This window comes from Danio rerio, chromosome 19 (assembly GCF_049306965.1).
Source record: "Danio rerio strain Tuebingen ecotype United States chromosome 19, GRCz12tu, whole genome shotgun sequence".
NCBI classification, from domain to species: domain Eukaryota; kingdom Metazoa; phylum Chordata; class Actinopteri; order Cypriniformes; family Danionidae; genus Danio; species Danio rerio.
The window spans coordinates 8,700,851-8,718,304 of NC_133194.1; the positions used below are offsets into that span (position 1 = coordinate 8,700,851).

Here is a 17,454-nt window from a genome sequence, read left to right on the forward strand (position 1 = left end):
TTGAATCTTCTATTAACAAATATTTTAATGTAGCTAATAATTTTATTGTAATAAAAAATGTCGTCTCAAGGCATATCTGGTGCAGCTTCCAATAATCGTCAATGTAGTGCAAATGTGTGACGTGTAGTTACATTTTTCAAGAGGTTTGCGCGTATGCGACTACGTGAAGGCTGCGCTGGACCATACATGTGTGTACGACACAGAATTATAAATCAGCCTGAACAGAAAGGGGTCATGTGACTCCACATGGATTAGGGAAAGTAATTGAAAAAATTGATCTGGAAAAATGTGATCAATTTATAGGTTCCTAATGTCGATTTCAATTAATATGCCCAGCTCTAAAAATTAACACACATTTTAAAAGACGATAAAAGCCACATCAAAAAGATTGGACTAAATAATACAAAAGTTTGTTTGGGTTTTCCGTAACCATAAGAAAACTGGATATAGATTTTGTTTAAACAAAAAACATTGACGACATTTTGTTGTCATACTAGGTAACATCTAAAATTTACATGAATTAAAGTGCAATAATTATCTTCACGCGAGTTGTGAAAAGTATATGTAACCTACTATAGAATCTTAAAATCATACAGTCTGTTAGTCAGACAGGATGTCGAACAAATACATTGTTCATTTATGAAACATATAATATGTAGTTTACTTGCTGTACTTGCTTGTCCGTCTCCTCTTTAAGCATTTCAGTTAGTTCATGAGACAGTCTAGCCATTTACCTCATTCTCTAAATGGACTGCTGCACAGACTAATTGCATTTTTTTGTCTCGGTTCCACAGCAGGTCATGAGTTCCCTCTCTGCGGACAGGAAGCCCCCTCTAGACTATGGTGTCCAGATTCGCTTCATCAAAGATTTGGATGATGCTGGCGGAGGGTTTCCAGACAAGAGTCGACTGGCCAATGGAGTTGGTGGCGTCAGCAATGGGACTTCTTCGCCATCTAAGTATGGAGTAGCTGTGAGAGTTCAAGGCATTTCAGGACAGCCCTATGTGGTGCTCCAGGATGGAGAAAAGGGGGACTCTTATGGAGTACAACTGAAGACTCAACCACAAATTCAGAGCGCACCCCCAGTTGTCTCTCAGACATCCCCATATAACACCCTGCTTCTGGGACAAAGGGAAGGGGCTAGGACTCCCCAAGGTTCTTATAACCCTACTGACCAACCTAGTTCTCCAGATGAGGACTTTGGGAGCCCCTTAAGGAGGCCACCTGGTGATGGACAGGCAGGGACTCAAGGTGAAGCCGAGCCCAGGACTACAGAACGCTTCACCCCATCTGCTCTTGCTCCCAAGTTAGACAAAAAGGACAATGATGCTTTCAACGAAGCAGGCCTTAGGAAGGTCAAACAGAATGGGATTGGGAGTAGTCTGAATGGGACAGGGCTAAATGGATCTTTCCCTCCTCCCTCTTCTGCACAGGATGAGGATCAGGCCCCAGCTATAGACACCAAATCCTTGGCTCCGATTAATAAACTCATTAGCCGCTTTGGTGGTGGCGGTGGTGGTTCCGGTGATATTCTTAACTCGGAAGCCCAAACTCGGCCACGCCTTGATAACAGAGTTCGCTCTCAGAGTGCAGATGCTCTCAACAAACCTTCTGAAGAGGCCTCATCAACCTCGCCAACAATAAACCCCTATGCCCCCAATACTTCAGCTACAGTACCCAAACTCAACTCAACAAAACCATCATCAACTGGTAGTCTGGGACGAGATGCCACCTCTGTAGCTAAAGTGGCTGCTATCCCCAATTTCAAACCTCTTGCTTTCAACCAATCACCAAAGCTGTTTGCACCCAAGGAGGCACCACCTGCTGTACCAAAGAAACCAGTGAGCCCTTAAGTTCTTACTTGTATTGTTGCTTAACCTTGGCATCAAAACTCAACCTATCGTATCTTCCTAAAGGATTGTTGTTGATCTTGCTGTGATTTATTAGCTTAATCATGCTTATTTGTCAACAAAACTTTTACCTTGTAGTATTTAAAGACATGGTTCACCCCCAAAATAAATTCAAATTCAGCCAATAATTACTTACACTCATGTAGTTTCAAACCACAGACACTTCGTTCATCTTCAAAACACAAATGAAGATACTTTTTTTTTCCTTTGGAAACAAAAATACCTTTCTTCAGCAATTCTTCTCCTCAGTGTCAGTATAGGGCGCACATTCATGATGGCGCTGTACTCTTAGTGGCAGGGACTCAAGGTGAAGCCGAGCCCAGGACTACAGAACGCTTCACCCCGTCTGCTCTTGCTCCCAAGTTAGACAAAAAGGACAATGATGCTTTTAATGAACCAGGCCTTAGGAAGGTCAAACAGAATGGGATTGGGAGTAGTCTGAATGGGACAGGGCTAAATGGATCTTTCCCTCCTCCCTCTTCTGCACTGGATGAGGATCAGGCCCCAGCTATAGACACCAAATCCTTGGCTCCGATTAATAAACTCATAAGCCAAAATAAACACAAAATAAATTAAAATTCAGCCAATAATTACTTACCCTCATGTAGTTTCAAACAGACACTTCATTCATCTTTAAAACACAAATGAAGATACTTTGGCCTTTGGAAACAAAAATAACTTTATTCAGCAATTATTCTCCTCAGTGTCAGTATAGGGCGCACATTCATGATGGCGCTGTACTCTTAATGTGGGTCGCATTGCTGACGTAAATCTCGTATATGCCTGGGTTTTATTTGAAGCAGAGGAAGTCATGCACAGGCATCCGAAAAAAAATAGTGCACAGCTATCTGGCTGATATTTCAACTGAACCACTAAAGGAGCACCTCTTTGGACTTTGAATGAGTGAGCTATTGCCATCTATGGAGGATGAGGGATCTATCAGATATCATCCAAAACGTCTTCATTTGTGATTCAAACATGAACAAAGGTCTCTGTTGTTTGGAAGGACATGAGGGTGAATATTCAGTTACAGAATTTTCATTTTGGGCAAACTAACCCTTTAATTAAAAGAACTGGATCTTCTACTGAAAAACAACAGACTAATATTTGATGATATCTACCAGACTTTTCATTTATTAATTTTCCTTCAGCTTAGTCCCCTAACTTATCTGGTGTCACCACAGCGGAATGAACCGCCAACTTACCCAGCATATGTTTTACACAGCGGAATCCCTTCCAGCTGCAACCCAGTACTGGGAAAAACTCATTCACACACATACACTACGGCCAATTTAGTTTATTTAATTCACCTATAGCACATGTCTTTGGACTGTGGGGGAAACTGGAGTACCTAGAGGGAACCCACACTAACACAGAGAGAACGTGCAATCTCCAAGCAGAAATGTTAGCTGACCAAGTTAGGACTCAAACCAGCAACCTTCTTGTTGTGAGGCGACAGTGTAATTACTAAGCCACCATACCACCCCTTTTCGTTCATTTAGTTAAACAAAATTCATGTCAATTATTCATCAAACCTCAATCCAAATCATGCGTCATCTGCCTTTGCTTTTTAGTGTTACGCCAAAATATGTTTGTCTAAGTAGTAACAACTAAGTAGTTTACTATTTTAAAAAAAACAGCTATGCACCTTTGACATGGCTTTTTTTTCAGGTGACCCCTGACCTCATAAAGAGCCAGACTACAAGTATAGAGAATGGAAATGGAGAGGATGACCAGACCAAACAAGCCATTTACAACATACTTAAAGAAGGGTAAATATTTATCTATATATATATATATATATATATATATATATATATATATATATATATATTTGTAGTAGACATACTTCATCCTGCTTTGTTTCTCATTATAACATTACTGATCACAGTGTTCTTGGATTATTGACATGAGAAAGAAATTAAATCATATTTTATAAGCTTAATGGAATTCAAACATCTAAAAGCAAGCTAGTCTTCAGCAATATCCTAGTATCCAACCAGTGTTCATCAACATGTTTAAAGCCACTGAAAACCCTAGCAACCATCGCAACCACACTATTCTGGCACTGTAGTTTTTCTCTCTCACATTTTCTTTAGAACGTTCCCTAATCTAGTTATAGCTCATTCAGTTTCCTTTCATATTTTCGAACACTAGGTCTATTGAGAAGGAGGAAGCCATCAAGCGAAAAGCAAGCCTCATTCATGAAAGGTTCTGTGGGGTGAAGGTAAGCATGCTCGTGTTCAATAAATCAGTTTGCATTTCCCAGTGCTGAACAGAGCTCAGCAGTGTCTGCCGAATGAGGAAACTACAGCCATAAAGGGTTGGTGTCGTTGTCCCTATGGTTTGCATATCGGTCCCTGGTTTGCATGATTCTGAGTTGGTGTTTTGTAAAAGAGAACATAACAAAGGGAGATATTCTAAGGCTGTACCTTTGTGAAGAAATGAGCAAGCTTGTGAAAGAAAGTTTGAGGGTCTGTTTGCACATCATCATTTTTAACTAATATCTGTTACTCATGAAGAAGCCTGAAAATGCAAACCTTTGAAAATAGAATAAAAAATACAAGTATTTGAAAAATGATACCTTTATTATCTCTGTGTATATTACAAAAACAAATTATTGAACGCCATACTCTACTATCGCCAAATTACTGGTTTGTCATAACCCCCCCCCACACACACATCCCCCCACCCTTCCGTAATATCTCCGTGCCATCCCTAGCAAGGTGCTGCGATTGCCCACATTGCCCATGCCTAAATCCATCAGGCGGAACATAAACAGGGCCTAACTTGTAGTTACTGAGATCCTATTGAACCATGCAAGATGTCACAACGAGATGTTGTTGGCAGGAGGGTGGAAACACTTATACTAAATACTTATGCAAATAACAGTACAATGACAAACTTGTCAAGTATGAAAGCCTCCACATCTCGTGGCTGTACATGAACAGTGGAGTAGGTGTAGATGCTAATAACTGTGATGGTTGGGTTTAGGGTTGGGGAAGGTATAGACGTTAATAACTGTGATGGTTGGGATTTAAGGTTAGGGTAGGTGTAGATGTTAATAACTGTGATGGTTGGGTTTAGGTTGGGGTAGGTGTAAATGTTAAAGAGCCCATATTATGCATGAAATAGGGTCATATCTTGGTTGTAAGGGTCTCCAACAACAGTTTAATATGCATGCAAGGTCAAAAAAACACTTTCGTGGTCTTATAATCTGCATTTATTTTTACCTAATTATCCCAGCGACTCCCGTATGAATCGTCCAGTGATTTATTTGTTCCCAAACCCCTCCTTAGCGCGAATCTAATCTTCGCTGATTGGATCAATGACAGCCTGTTGCGATTGGTCGACTGCCTTCAGTCAGAGAGTGAAAAGCCAAACAGCTAATCAGCAATATAAAAGTAATCACAGTTCATGCACGCTCGATAGTGTAGGCGTGGATTTTAGCTGCCAGTGGGTCAATGTAAATACAGACTATGGACTTGAAAATTCAGACGACTAACCATTTTATTGAGCAAAAACTCCAAAAACAGTTGAGGAGATCTCCTAGCTTCTCACTCTGCTCTTTTCACAGACACACACACACATATTGCACACACACACACACACGCACTTAACCCTGCTCCGGACGACAACGCGCGCGCACACACACACACACACACACACACACAAACACACACACCTCCGGACGACAGCATGCGCACACGCACACACAGACACACACACTTCTCATCGTCCACGGAGCTCCGTTAACAAAGCAGCACGCGTCGCGTTTTTAACGTGACTTTGCACGCGATAAGAGAATATAGCCAGTTAACCTGATACAGTACACGCGGTTACAAGTAACAAATCACAACTAAATACATTTGCAAGCTCGAGTCAACGAGGCAACTTTAATCGCACGTACTTACACTTGAGAAATGGAGGAAGAAAAATCCATCCTGACATGTCCAGCAGTAAGTTACTCTTTACTGATCCTTTCTTTAACAAACGCTGATGAAGTATTCTTTGTAGCATGTAGTTTCCAGAAGTTTCCAGTAGTTTCCAACTGCTTGGCTATAATGCTGAGGTTTCATCTTTGGGTAGAGACTCAATATATCCATCTGCAGTGTGACTTCAGTCGACCGGCATGTTTGTGTGTGGGTGTGTGCGTGTGTTTGTGGGTGTGTGTGAGTGTGTGTCTGGGTTTCTGTGTCAGAGGGCGGGGCCTCAGGTTTGAAATCTCCCGGGTTTGCGCGTGCACGTGAATAACTTGGTTTCGTTCGTACGTCATGGCGAAACACCTAATGAATCGGTATCAAGGCGACTCGTTTGAAGCACTATGAGTCGACTCTTTTATAGATGAATCAACAGTTTTAAACACTGTATTCTTACAGATTTAAGCCTTAGCTGGATACTTTACTTCACTTAGAGCTGTGTTACACACTACATGGAGGGGAATTTTCAAAAACCCATAATATGGGCTCTTTAATAACTTTAATGGTTTGGTTTAGGGTTGGGGAAGGTGAAGATGTTAATAACTGTGATAGTTGTGTTTAGGTGTGGAATAGATAGACTTTAATAACTGTGATGGTTGGGATAGGTGTAGATGTTAATAACTGTGATGGTTGGGTTTAAGGTTGGGATAGGTGTAGATGTTAATAACTGTGATGGTTGGGTTTAGATTGGGGTAGGTGTAAATGTTAATAACTTTAATGGTTTGGTTTAGAGTTGGGGAAGGTGAAGATGTTAATAACTGTGATAGTTGGGTTTAGGTGTGGAATAGATATAAACTTTAATAACTATGGTGGTTGGGTTTGGGGTTGGGAAAGGTGTAGATGTTAATAACTGTGATGGTTGGGTTTAGGTTGAGTTAGGTGTAGATGTTAATAACTGTGATGGTTGGGTTTAGGTTGAGTTAGGTGTAGATGTTAATAACTGTGATGGTTGGGTTTAGGTTGAGTTAGGTGTAGATGCTAATAACTTTGGCGGTTTGGTTTAGGGTTGGGGAAGGTGTATGCAGTAACAACTGTGATAGTTGGGTTTAGGTGTGGAGTTGAAGACTTGAAGGAGTGGAAGACTTATTTTATCTCTTGTAAAAAATCTTTAAAATATGTTGCCCCCAAATCTATTATATGACCAGGTCCCATGAAATTAAAATACATTTTTTTGATGTTAGTTTCAGTGTTATCAGTAAGTTTCTAAGATATCTATAAGCTAGTATGCCCCAAAACAGTGACAAAATTTGCACTTAGAAGATGTAAAACAGATATATAAACATGTAAAGCTTGAAATTTGTCTCTTCCGCCTAAATGGATCAAATTATAACCAATTAAATGCTCTCTAGTATCTGACATGCCCTGCTCCATCCCCTTCAATTTCAGAGCACTTCATAACACCTTTGACAATTTGATGGTACATAATAATATCTTTACACTTTTGTTCCCTAATAGATCCAATCCTATTTTCATTTATTAGATTGACAAGCGACTAGAAAAATCTCCTTTTGTGTTCTACAGAAGAACACAATCGAATAATATTTTTATTTTAAAGTGAATCTCATTAAGCACCGAGTATTTCTTTATGCTGATTGATCTAGCACACAAGCGTGTACGTGCGTGTCTGTATAATATTATTAGCCTGCACGTTTGCATAAGCTTCCTGTGTGTAAAATATCCTCCTACTGTCTCTTGGCAACCGTCGCCTTAACAAGGAAAGCTGATTAGGTCTGCCGTGGTCGAGAGCTCGCTCTTTCTGCTCCATCAATAATGAAGTTACTCTGGAAATGGATACCTGCGAGGGAGGGTTTCCCTTGACCTGTGGCCCTCAGCATGTCTGTTTGGGAAGCCGTTTTAATGGGCTCTCCTCCTGTGCTGTCATATCCCGCTGAGCGCTCGTCCATGCGTGATAAACTCTGTTGTTGTGGCCAGGGAGACGTTGTGACTGTTGTTAATTAAGCTCATTAGCGTGGAGTAAACCTCGTCAGACGCTGGGGAGATTTTTGACAGTGGTTTGAGGGTGATTATGTAAATCTATGTGGTGTTTATGCAGAGGCGATGCTTTTAAAGGGGTATTTCACACTAAAAATAAAGCTTTCCTCATTATTTTTTATTGTATTATTAGTTTAATGGTAGAAAAGATTCAGATGTTTACATTTAACAATAATAATAATAAAATCTTTTTGGCTTGGACTGTACTATAATAAATATGCATATAAAGTATATTGGCCGATATATTAATATTGGTATTTTTTTGCTTCCTGATATTGGCATCTGCTTCAAAAGATCCATATAGATCCATCCATCGATCCATGGTTGTCTCTCATTCGTTCTGTCATCATTTGTTCGGTCATATATCTTTTGTTTGGTCGTTTATCATTCAGTCTTTTATTCGTTCCGTTGTCTATAATTAGTTCTAACAGGTCATCATTCGTTCTGTCGCCTGTCGTTCGTTCTGTTGCCTGTCGTTCGTTTTGTCGCCTACCGTGCATTCTGTTGCCTGTCGTTCATTCTGTCGCCATGTCGTTTGTTTCATCACCTGTTATCCCTTCCGTCCACAGTCATTCGTTCCCTCGCCTGTCATTCGATCATTTGTTCTGTCACCTGTCATTCGTTCCATCGATCTATCATCTGTTATCCATTCCATTGTTTGTCATTCATTTCGTCATTCATCATTCATTCCATTGTTTGTCATAAGTTTTGTCATTTATCATTTGTTCCGTTGGTTGCTTTTCGTTCTGTCGTCTGCCATTTGTTCCATTGTTTATCATTAGTTTTGTCGCCTGTCATTCGTTCTGACAGGTCATCATTTTTTTTAAAGCCTGTCATTCTGTCGTCACTCATTCATTCTGTTAATTGTTTGGTCGTCTGTCATTTGTTTGGTCATCTGTCATTCCTTCCGTTGCCTGTCATTCTTTCCGTCGTCTATCATTCCTTCGTTCTGTTGTCCATCATTTATTCGCTCTGTCATCTGTCATTTATTCTGTTGTCTATCATTTGTTCTGCCATCTGTTATTCTTTCCATTGTCTGTCATTCGTTTAGTCACCTGTCATTGTTCGTCGCCTGTCATTGTTCGTCGCCTGTCAGTCGTTCCGTCGCCTGTCAGTCGTTCCGTCGCCTGTCATTCGTTCCGTCGCCTGTCATTCGTTCCGTCGCCTGTCATTCGTTCTATCGCCTGTCATTCGTTCTGTCGCCTGTCATTCGTTCTGTCGCCTGTCATTCGTTCTGTCGCCTGTCATTCGTTCTGTTGCCTGTCATTCGTTCCGTCGCCTGTCATTCGTTCCGTCGCCTGTCATTCGTTCCGTCGCCTGTCATTCGTTCCGTCGCCTGTCATTCGTTCCGTCGCCTGTCATTCGTTCCGTCGCCTGTCATTCGTTCCGTCGCCTGTCATTCGTTCCGTCGCCTGTCATTCGTTCCGTCGCCTGTCATTCGTTCCGTCGGCTGTCATTCGTTCTGTCGCCTGTCATTCGTTCCGTCGCCTGTCATTCGTTCCGTCGTCTGTCATTCGTTCCATTGTTTGTCATACCTCTGTTATTTGTTCTGTCTTCTATCATTTGTTCTGTTGTCTGTCATTTGTTCAGTCGTCTGTCATTTGTTCGGGCATCTATAATTTGTTCAGTCTTCTATCATTCAGTCTATCATTCGTTCTGTTGTCCATCATTCATTCTGTCACCTGTCATGTGTTACGTCATTTGTCAGTCGTTCCGTTGTCTGTCATTTATTCAGTCATCTAATATTCGTTCCGTCGCCTATCAGTCGTTCTGTCATCCATTCTGTCATCTGCCATTCGTTCTGTCGCCCGTCATTTGTTCCATCGCCTGTCATTTGTTCTGTCGCCCGTCACTCGTGCCATCGCCGTCATTTGTTCCGTCGCCCATCTGGTAAATGTTTGTTTATTTTAATAAAATGAAATTTGACTATGTTATTCATTTAAAATTTATTAATTACTATGTTAGTTTGAGTGAATTAATATAATAAATAATGTAGTTGTTGTAGTAATAATAATTCTCATTTTTTTTAGCATTTGCCCATGATCTACTCACATTCTGGAATATAAGTATTATGGATGCACACTGCTGTTTTGTTGATGCAGTGATATATTGTTCAGCTCTAGTGAGCTGATAGTAGTTCAATTGTTTCGCACTTTTGTTAGTTGTTTTACACTTCTTGGTTTGCTTTTGATGGTTGAGGAGTTAAAATGAGAGCGTTACCTTTTTGTACGTTTTTGAAAATGATTATAATTGTAATTTTAGAGAAACTTTCCGTTTGCTAAACTTAATTGTTCAAAGCATCACAAGGTGTTGGAAAAAAGTAAATAGCCAGTGCTGTCTGAATTTTAATTATTTCGATTAACATTAGTGCTAGAAGTATAGATGACCTTATTTGTACTTTAATGTGTTCTTTTTTTATTCAAGAAGTAACTTTAGACCGTGCAACACAAGAGGTCAGTTCAGATGACCTGGTAGTGGCCGTGTGTGGTCATTATAATGCTTGCAGCAGCAGTTGAATGGGCTGATGGGATATTCTAGAGGATGGGTTATTTGAGGAGCGGACAGCTGGCAAACTGTTTGTGCATTTTAAAGACGTTTCAGATCAAATTATTGGTGTTTTATGTTTCATTGTTTCACTTTGCAATCAACAATTATATCTACATATGCATCTCTATCAACGTTCACTCAGAATCTCCCCACAGTATGTGAAATAATATAACTAACTTAAGGGTTGATTGAAAGTAGGAATAACTAGTATAATGTAGATATGATAGATGAGATCTACTGATTCCTGAGGGGAATGTCAAGGCTATCATAAGATGAATTCATAGCCCCAAGTATGAAACCAATCATTCTTAAATATGCATGTTTGTTTTGGGCTATACAGCTTGTATGAACAAAGCTACATGTGTTCTGCTTTGATAAGGCCCGTTGGTTTTAAGTTGAATTACTTTTTGTCCACAGGGCCTAAAAGTAAAACTCTAGTATGTAAAGTGCATCTTGCTAGTTGGTAGAAGAGTAGCTGAGAATACAATATTGAAAATCAAATCACAAAGAGGGCAGTGTAACTATATTGAGTATATGTAATAATAAAAGTAAAAGATCTTTGATTTAAAGTTTTAAGAAATGTAAATATATATTTTTAATAACAGTTTAATAATGCTTATTAATAAAAATATTTTTTTTGTCATTTATAGCTTCCTAATCGTTCATTCATTAATTTTCCTTAAACTTTATTAATCAGGGGTCACCACAGCGGAATAAACCGCCAACTGATCCAGCATATGTTTTTTTAGGCAGCAGATGCCCTTTCAGCCACAACCCAGCACTGGGACCCATACACTCTCGCATTCAGACACAAACACTTCAACCAATGTAGCTTATTCAGTTCACCTGTAGTGCATGTCTTTTGGACTGTGAGGGAAACTTCAGACAGAAACGTCAACTGACCCAGCCGCTACTCAAACCAGCGATCTTCTTGCTGTGAGGCAACAGTGTTAGCCACCGTGCCGTCTTATTTTTTATTAATTAATTTTCTTTTTGGCTTAGTCCCTTTATTAATCAGGGGTCACCACAGCAGAATGAACCACCAACCTATCCAGCATATGTTTTACGCAGTGGATGCCCTTCCAGATGCAACCCAACACTGGGAAACACCCATACGCGTTATTATTCATTCATTCATTTTCTTTTCAGCTTAGTCCCTTATTAATCAGGGGTCACCACAGTGGAATAAACCGGCAACTGATCCAGCATATGTTTTTTTTAGGCAGCAGATGCCCTTCCAGCCGCAACCCATCTCTGGGAAACAACCAAACACACTCGTACACTACGGACAATTTAGCCTACCCAATACACCTGTAACACATGTCTTTGGACTGTGGGGGAAACCGGAACACCCGGAGGAAACACGCGCGAACGCAGGGAGAACATGCAAACTTCACAGAGAAACGCCAACTGAGCCAGCCGAGGCTCAAACCAGCGACCTTTTTGCTGTGAGGCGACAGCACTACCTGCTGCGCCACTGCATCGCCCTTATTAATCATATTGAATAAAATAATTATGATTATATAAGTAACTTCTTTTATATACTTTGAATTCGGTATCGTTATAGTGATATTTCTTTTACATTTGTCTTTATTTTCATTTGATTTAAATAATATTAAGAAAATAATTAAATAAATAAATAAATAAATAAATAATAATAACAATAATAACAATAATAATAACAATAATAAAACATAAAGCATTCAGATGTTTCGTATGTTGTTTTATGTTCAATAAACTTAAATTTGTAAAGACTAAAGTTAACCAGCATTATGTGTATTTAAATAAAATGAAAAATAAATATATATTTGTTTTATACTTTAATATTTATGAAAAATGTACTTTTTTCTAACACTTGCTACATAAACACTTGCTACATAAATGTTTAGATTCCAAAAATAATTTCCATTTTAGTTTTTGTGCGAAAAACCTTATAGGGATAGTTCACCCTACAAGGAAAATTAACTTAGCTTTTACTCACCCTTAAGTGGTTTTAAACCTTTATAAGTTAAACACAAAATAATAAGGTATTTCAAAGAATGTTGTAACTATTGACATCCATAGTAGGAAAAACAAATGCTATGGAAGTCAATGCTGACCATTATTGATCTAAATATCTTCTTTTGTGTTCAGCAGAAGAGAAAAAGTCAAACCTGTTTGGATCAAGTAAACAATGACAGATGTTTCAGTTTGGATAAATTGTCCCTTTAAATATGACCGTGTAGTTTGTATAAATGTTCATGTCTGCTGGTTTCCAGTTAATTGTGTTCACATGAGACTGTGATTAAAATCACTAACTCGTGTTGACTCCAGAAACTCTTACAGTCTTTTAATTCCAAGCATAACCTCTTCAAGCCAGTAAAACCTGTAACTTTCCTATTATGCACACAAGATACCAAGAAGGATTTTTTACATCGTGGAACGTCTTGTCACAGGTGTTCCTTCAGTGATGTAAACTCTGTTGAACAACCTTGAACATTAATTACACTGCTACCAGAATTATTTTACACCTTATAAACAGTTTTGCACAGGAGAACTACAATAATAAGCTGTCTGTTTCCTCATTTAAAGGGACAGTTTACCCGAAAATGAAAATGTATTCAGCATCTTCTCACAATCAAACCAAAAACCAAACCTTTTTTCCTGTTGAACACAAAAGAAGACATTTTGAAGAATGTTCAAAATGAAAAATAAATATCAAGAATGACTTTCAAATTTTGAAAACATTGGTATCTTTAGTAAAAAAAAACATACTATGGAAAACAGTGGGTACCAACATTTTCCAAAATGTATTATTTTGTTTATAGTCTTAATACTCAAGAAACGCCAACAAATTTGAAAGAAGTAAATGTAATGACTGAATTGGTGACAGAATTTTCTTCTTTAGTGAACTATCCCTTTAAAGGGGACCTACTATGCAAAAATCACTTTCGTAAGGGGTTTAAACACAGCTGTGTGGCAACAGTCTGTGAATATAACCAGCTTCTCATGGTAAACATTTATTAATTTTATTTTCTTATTATCACACTTTATTAAAACAGTCTGCAGAAACGCTGTGATTGACATTCTCCCCTTGTACGTGTCATCAGAGGGGAAAGCCCCGCCCATTATTGATGATCTCTCCCTCATTAGCATAGGACGTTAGTCTTGTTTTGGGAATCTGACACCATGTTGACACACAGGCATTTGTAGCTCCGCCCTCTTTTGAAAAGAGCTTAATCTCATTTGAATTTAAAGCAACAGTCACCGAAATTGCACAATTTGGATTTAAGCCTAAAAGGAGCACTTTTAAAGAGCTATAAAACATTATTTGTTGAACATTTTGAGCTGAAAGTTGACATACACACTCGACATACAGAGAGTTATTTTACGTCTCATAAAAAGGGGCATAATAGGGCCCCTTTAAATCTGCTGTTTGTGTTTTGGTGTTTGACAGGCTCCTCAGATCTCAGTGACTGACAGCAATATGAAGACTGAACTGGAGCAGGCCTTCGGCAGAAACACACAGTTACAGCAACAGCTGGACAAGAGCAGGAGAGAACTGCAGGAAAACCAGGACCAGTGAGTCTCTCTCTCTCTCTGTGCTTTCTGGATGTTTTAAACTGAACGCATAAGTCTGTCAGACTCACTGTTTGCATGGGGTTTATTTCAGAATGGTGGAGCTGCGCATGGATCGGGAGGGAGCGGAGTCTCGCTTGCGGCAGCAGGAAGATCAGCTCGCTCAGCTTCAAGAGGAGCTCAGGAGAACACTGGAGAACTCGCCGCAGTCTGACAGCATGCAGCTGGTGCTTACACTAACACTACATGCTGGATTAATGAGGAGATCTGTCTGTCGTTTTACATATAAATCGATTGTTCTACCTCTCTATCAACCGTTCTGCCTATCATTCTATCTAGCTATCATTCATTCTGTCTGTCATTCTATCCATCTATCGTTCATTCTATCTATCGTTTGTTCTTTAATTCTGTCATTTTGTCATTTGGTCTTTCGTTCGTTTTATCATTTTGTCATTCTATCTTTGAATCTATTGTTCTGTCGTTTGTTATATCATTCTATCATTTGTTTGATCATTCTGTCCTTCATTTTATCATTCTGTCGTTCGTTCTATCATTCTGTCATTCATATTATCGTTCGTTCTATTATTCATTCTATCATTCATTCAATCGTTCTGTCATTCTATCATTCATTCTATCGTTGGTTCTATCATTCATTTTATCATTCTGTTGTTTGTTCTGTCATTCTGTCATTCTATCGTTTGTTCTGTCAGTCTATCGTTGGTTCTATCATTCATTCTATCATTCTGTTGTTCGTTCTGTCATTCTATCATTTATATTATTGTTCATTCTATTATTCATTCTATCATTCATTCAATCGTTCTGTTGTTCGTTCTGTCATTCTCTCATTCATTCTATCATTGGTTCTATCATTCATTCTATCATTCTGTTGTTCGTTCTGTCATTCTATCATTTATATTATTGTTCATTCTATTATTCATTCTATCATTCATTCAATCGTTCTGTTGTTCGTTCTGTCATTCTCTCATTCATTCTATCATTGGTTCTATCATACATTCTATCAGTCTGTTGTTCGTTCTGTCATTCTATCATTTATATTATTGTTCATTCTATTATTCATTCTATCATTCATTCAATCGTTCTGTTGTTCGTTCTGTCATTCTCTCATTCATTCTATCATTGGTTCTATCATTCATTCTATCATTCTGTTGTTCGTTCTGTCATTCTATCATTCAATTTATCGTTCTTTTTATCATTCTATGATTCATTCTATGATTCTGTTGTTCGTTCTGTCATTCGATCAATCTATCATTCATTCTATCGCTCTTTCTGTTGTTTATTCCATCTATTGTTCTATCCTTCTAGCTACCATTCTATCATTTTAGTGTTCTACCTATCATTCTATCATTTTAGTGTTCTGTCTATCATTTTATCATTATACCTTTATATCTGTTGATCTATTGTTCTATCATTCTGTCTGTCTATTATTCCATCTATTGTTCTGTTGTTCTATTGTTCTATCATTTTATCGTTCTATCATTCTATTATTGTCTCTATTTTTCTATCATTCTATCGTTCTGTAATTCTATTATTGTCTATTTATTGTTGTATCGTTCTATCATTCTGTCTATTGTTCTATCGTTCTATCTATTGTTCTGTTGTTCTATTGTTCTATCATTCTATTATTGCCTATCTATTGTTCTATCATTCCATCGTTCTATCATTCTATTGTCTATCTATTGTTCTATCCTTCTATCCTTGTCTATCTATTATTCTATCATTCTTTCATTTTGTCTGTCTATAGTTCTATCACTCTATCTATTGTTCTGTTGTTCTATTGTTCTATCTTGCTGTTGTTCTATCGTTCTATCATCCTATTGTCTATCTATTGTTCCTTCATTCAGTTCTTCTATCATTCTATCATTCTATTATTGTTCTATCTATTATTCTATCGTTCTGTCAATCTATCATTATGTCTATCTATTGTTCTATCATTCTGTCTATCATTCTAGCTATCATTTTAGCTAACTGTCGTTATCATTCTTTTTATTGATCTATTGTTCTATACTTTTATTTATTGGTCTGTAGTTTATTCATTTTTGTGCTGTAGTTTTATCTATGATTCTTTATTTTTATATATATTTTATATTTTATTTGTCATTTATTTATTTTATCAGTTTTTTATTTTATTTATCTATTATGCGATCATTTTTGTCTGTCATTCTTTAAATCTGTCCTCCATTTTATATTTTTTATCTACCTATCATTTCATCTACCTTTCTACTGTTTTTTTCTTATCTCTCGTTCTATCGATTTATCTATAATCTTATTTAGCAATGTATAGCTTTATTTATCTGTCGTTCTTTCATTTTATCTATTGTTTTATTGTTTTATTTATCTATCATTGTAGTATTTTATGTTTCTGTGACTATATCTCTCTGTCATTCTAGCATTTTATTGATTGATCAATCATTTTATTTATTCTGTTCAATTTCAGACCTGTAGCTCAAAAGAAAATATCTTTTATAACTTTATATTAAAACTGCTGAGTTGACTTTTCTAAGATGTTATTCTATGTGAAGTTAAGATAATTTCCCCAAAATATGAAATTATTTAAAATCAAATACATGTTTTCCCCCTTTAATAATATCTCTGCAGGACCTGTTGACGGTGCAGGCCGAACTGTCGGAGTCGCAGTTGCTGAGGCAGAAGCTGGAGGACACTTTGAGACAGAGAGAGCGAGAACTCACCGCGCTAAAAGGAGCCCTGAAGGACGAGGTGGCGTCTCACGATAAAGAGATGGAGGCCCTGAGAGAGCAGTTCAGTCAAGACATGGATGCCCTGCGTCACAGCATGGAGACCGTCTCACAGGTGAACATTCACTACTAGCAGATCCCTTCAGGCTGATGAATGTCTCAGTTTCAGACTCCTAGCCCCTGTGGAATAGGAAATAACATAGAAGAGACATGTTATATTGCTTGTCAAGTCATGCCTGTAGTGTAAAGTAGTGGTTGATTTATGTTGATGGATTTAATTAGTTTTTTTTTTTACTTTTTGTTATGGATATTTACACCTTTTTATTTGGAAATGACTTTAGAGAGCAGACAGGAAAGCATGTGAGAGAGAGGAACAAGACCTTCAGTTGGGTATTGATCTCGGGTCACCACAAGCACCACAGTGTTATATGTCCGAGGGCGTGAAGCTACTGCCACTGACATTTGCTTTAATTAGTTTTCCATTTTCCAAACAATAGTCCTAAATGGGTATAAACAACAATTAAATATTTCACTTTTTAAGCTATTCTTCTTTTACTCCCAGATTCCCCTCGGTTGATGGGTTTAATTGCCTTTTACAAACAAAACGAATCACACCAAATAGTCCTCACTCCACCCTGTAGTACAGGGATGTCATGCATGTTACGCACATTGAAGTGCACATCTGCAACATGATTTACTGCATGCTTAAACCATGCATGCATTACTTTAGTCTGTAAACTTAAGTTTCTGATT

At 38.0% G+C, this 17,454-nt stretch overlaps 2 protein-coding genes across 6 annotated transcripts in view; one reads left to right on the forward strand and one right to left on the reverse strand.

Moving 5' to 3' along the window:
* mllt11 (MLLT11 transcription factor 7 cofactor) overlaps positions 1 to 17,454 on the reverse strand; it is a 369,559-nt gene that overhangs the window by 199,385 nt on the left and 152,720 nt on the right. The window lies entirely within an intron of this gene.
* cgnb (cingulin b) overlaps positions 1 to 17,454 on the forward strand; it is a 43,147-nt gene that overhangs the window by 7,704 nt on the left and 17,989 nt on the right. For all 5 annotated transcript variants that reach the window (XM_005159385.5, XM_068215004.1, XM_005159386.5 and 2 more), the window contains exons 2-7: positions 795 to 1,841; positions 3,582 to 3,682; positions 4,068 to 4,137; positions 13,866 to 13,990; positions 14,082 to 14,214; positions 16,604 to 16,816. In XM_005159385.5, coding sequence (XP_005159442.1) covers positions 801 to 1,841; positions 3,582 to 3,682; positions 4,068 to 4,137; positions 13,866 to 13,990; positions 14,082 to 14,214; positions 16,604 to 16,816 — 1,683 coding nt within the window. In that variant the 5' untranslated portion in view covers positions 795 to 800. The remainder of the gene's footprint in view (positions 1 to 794; positions 1,842 to 3,581; positions 3,683 to 4,067; positions 4,138 to 13,865; positions 13,991 to 14,081; positions 14,215 to 16,603; positions 16,817 to 17,454) is intronic.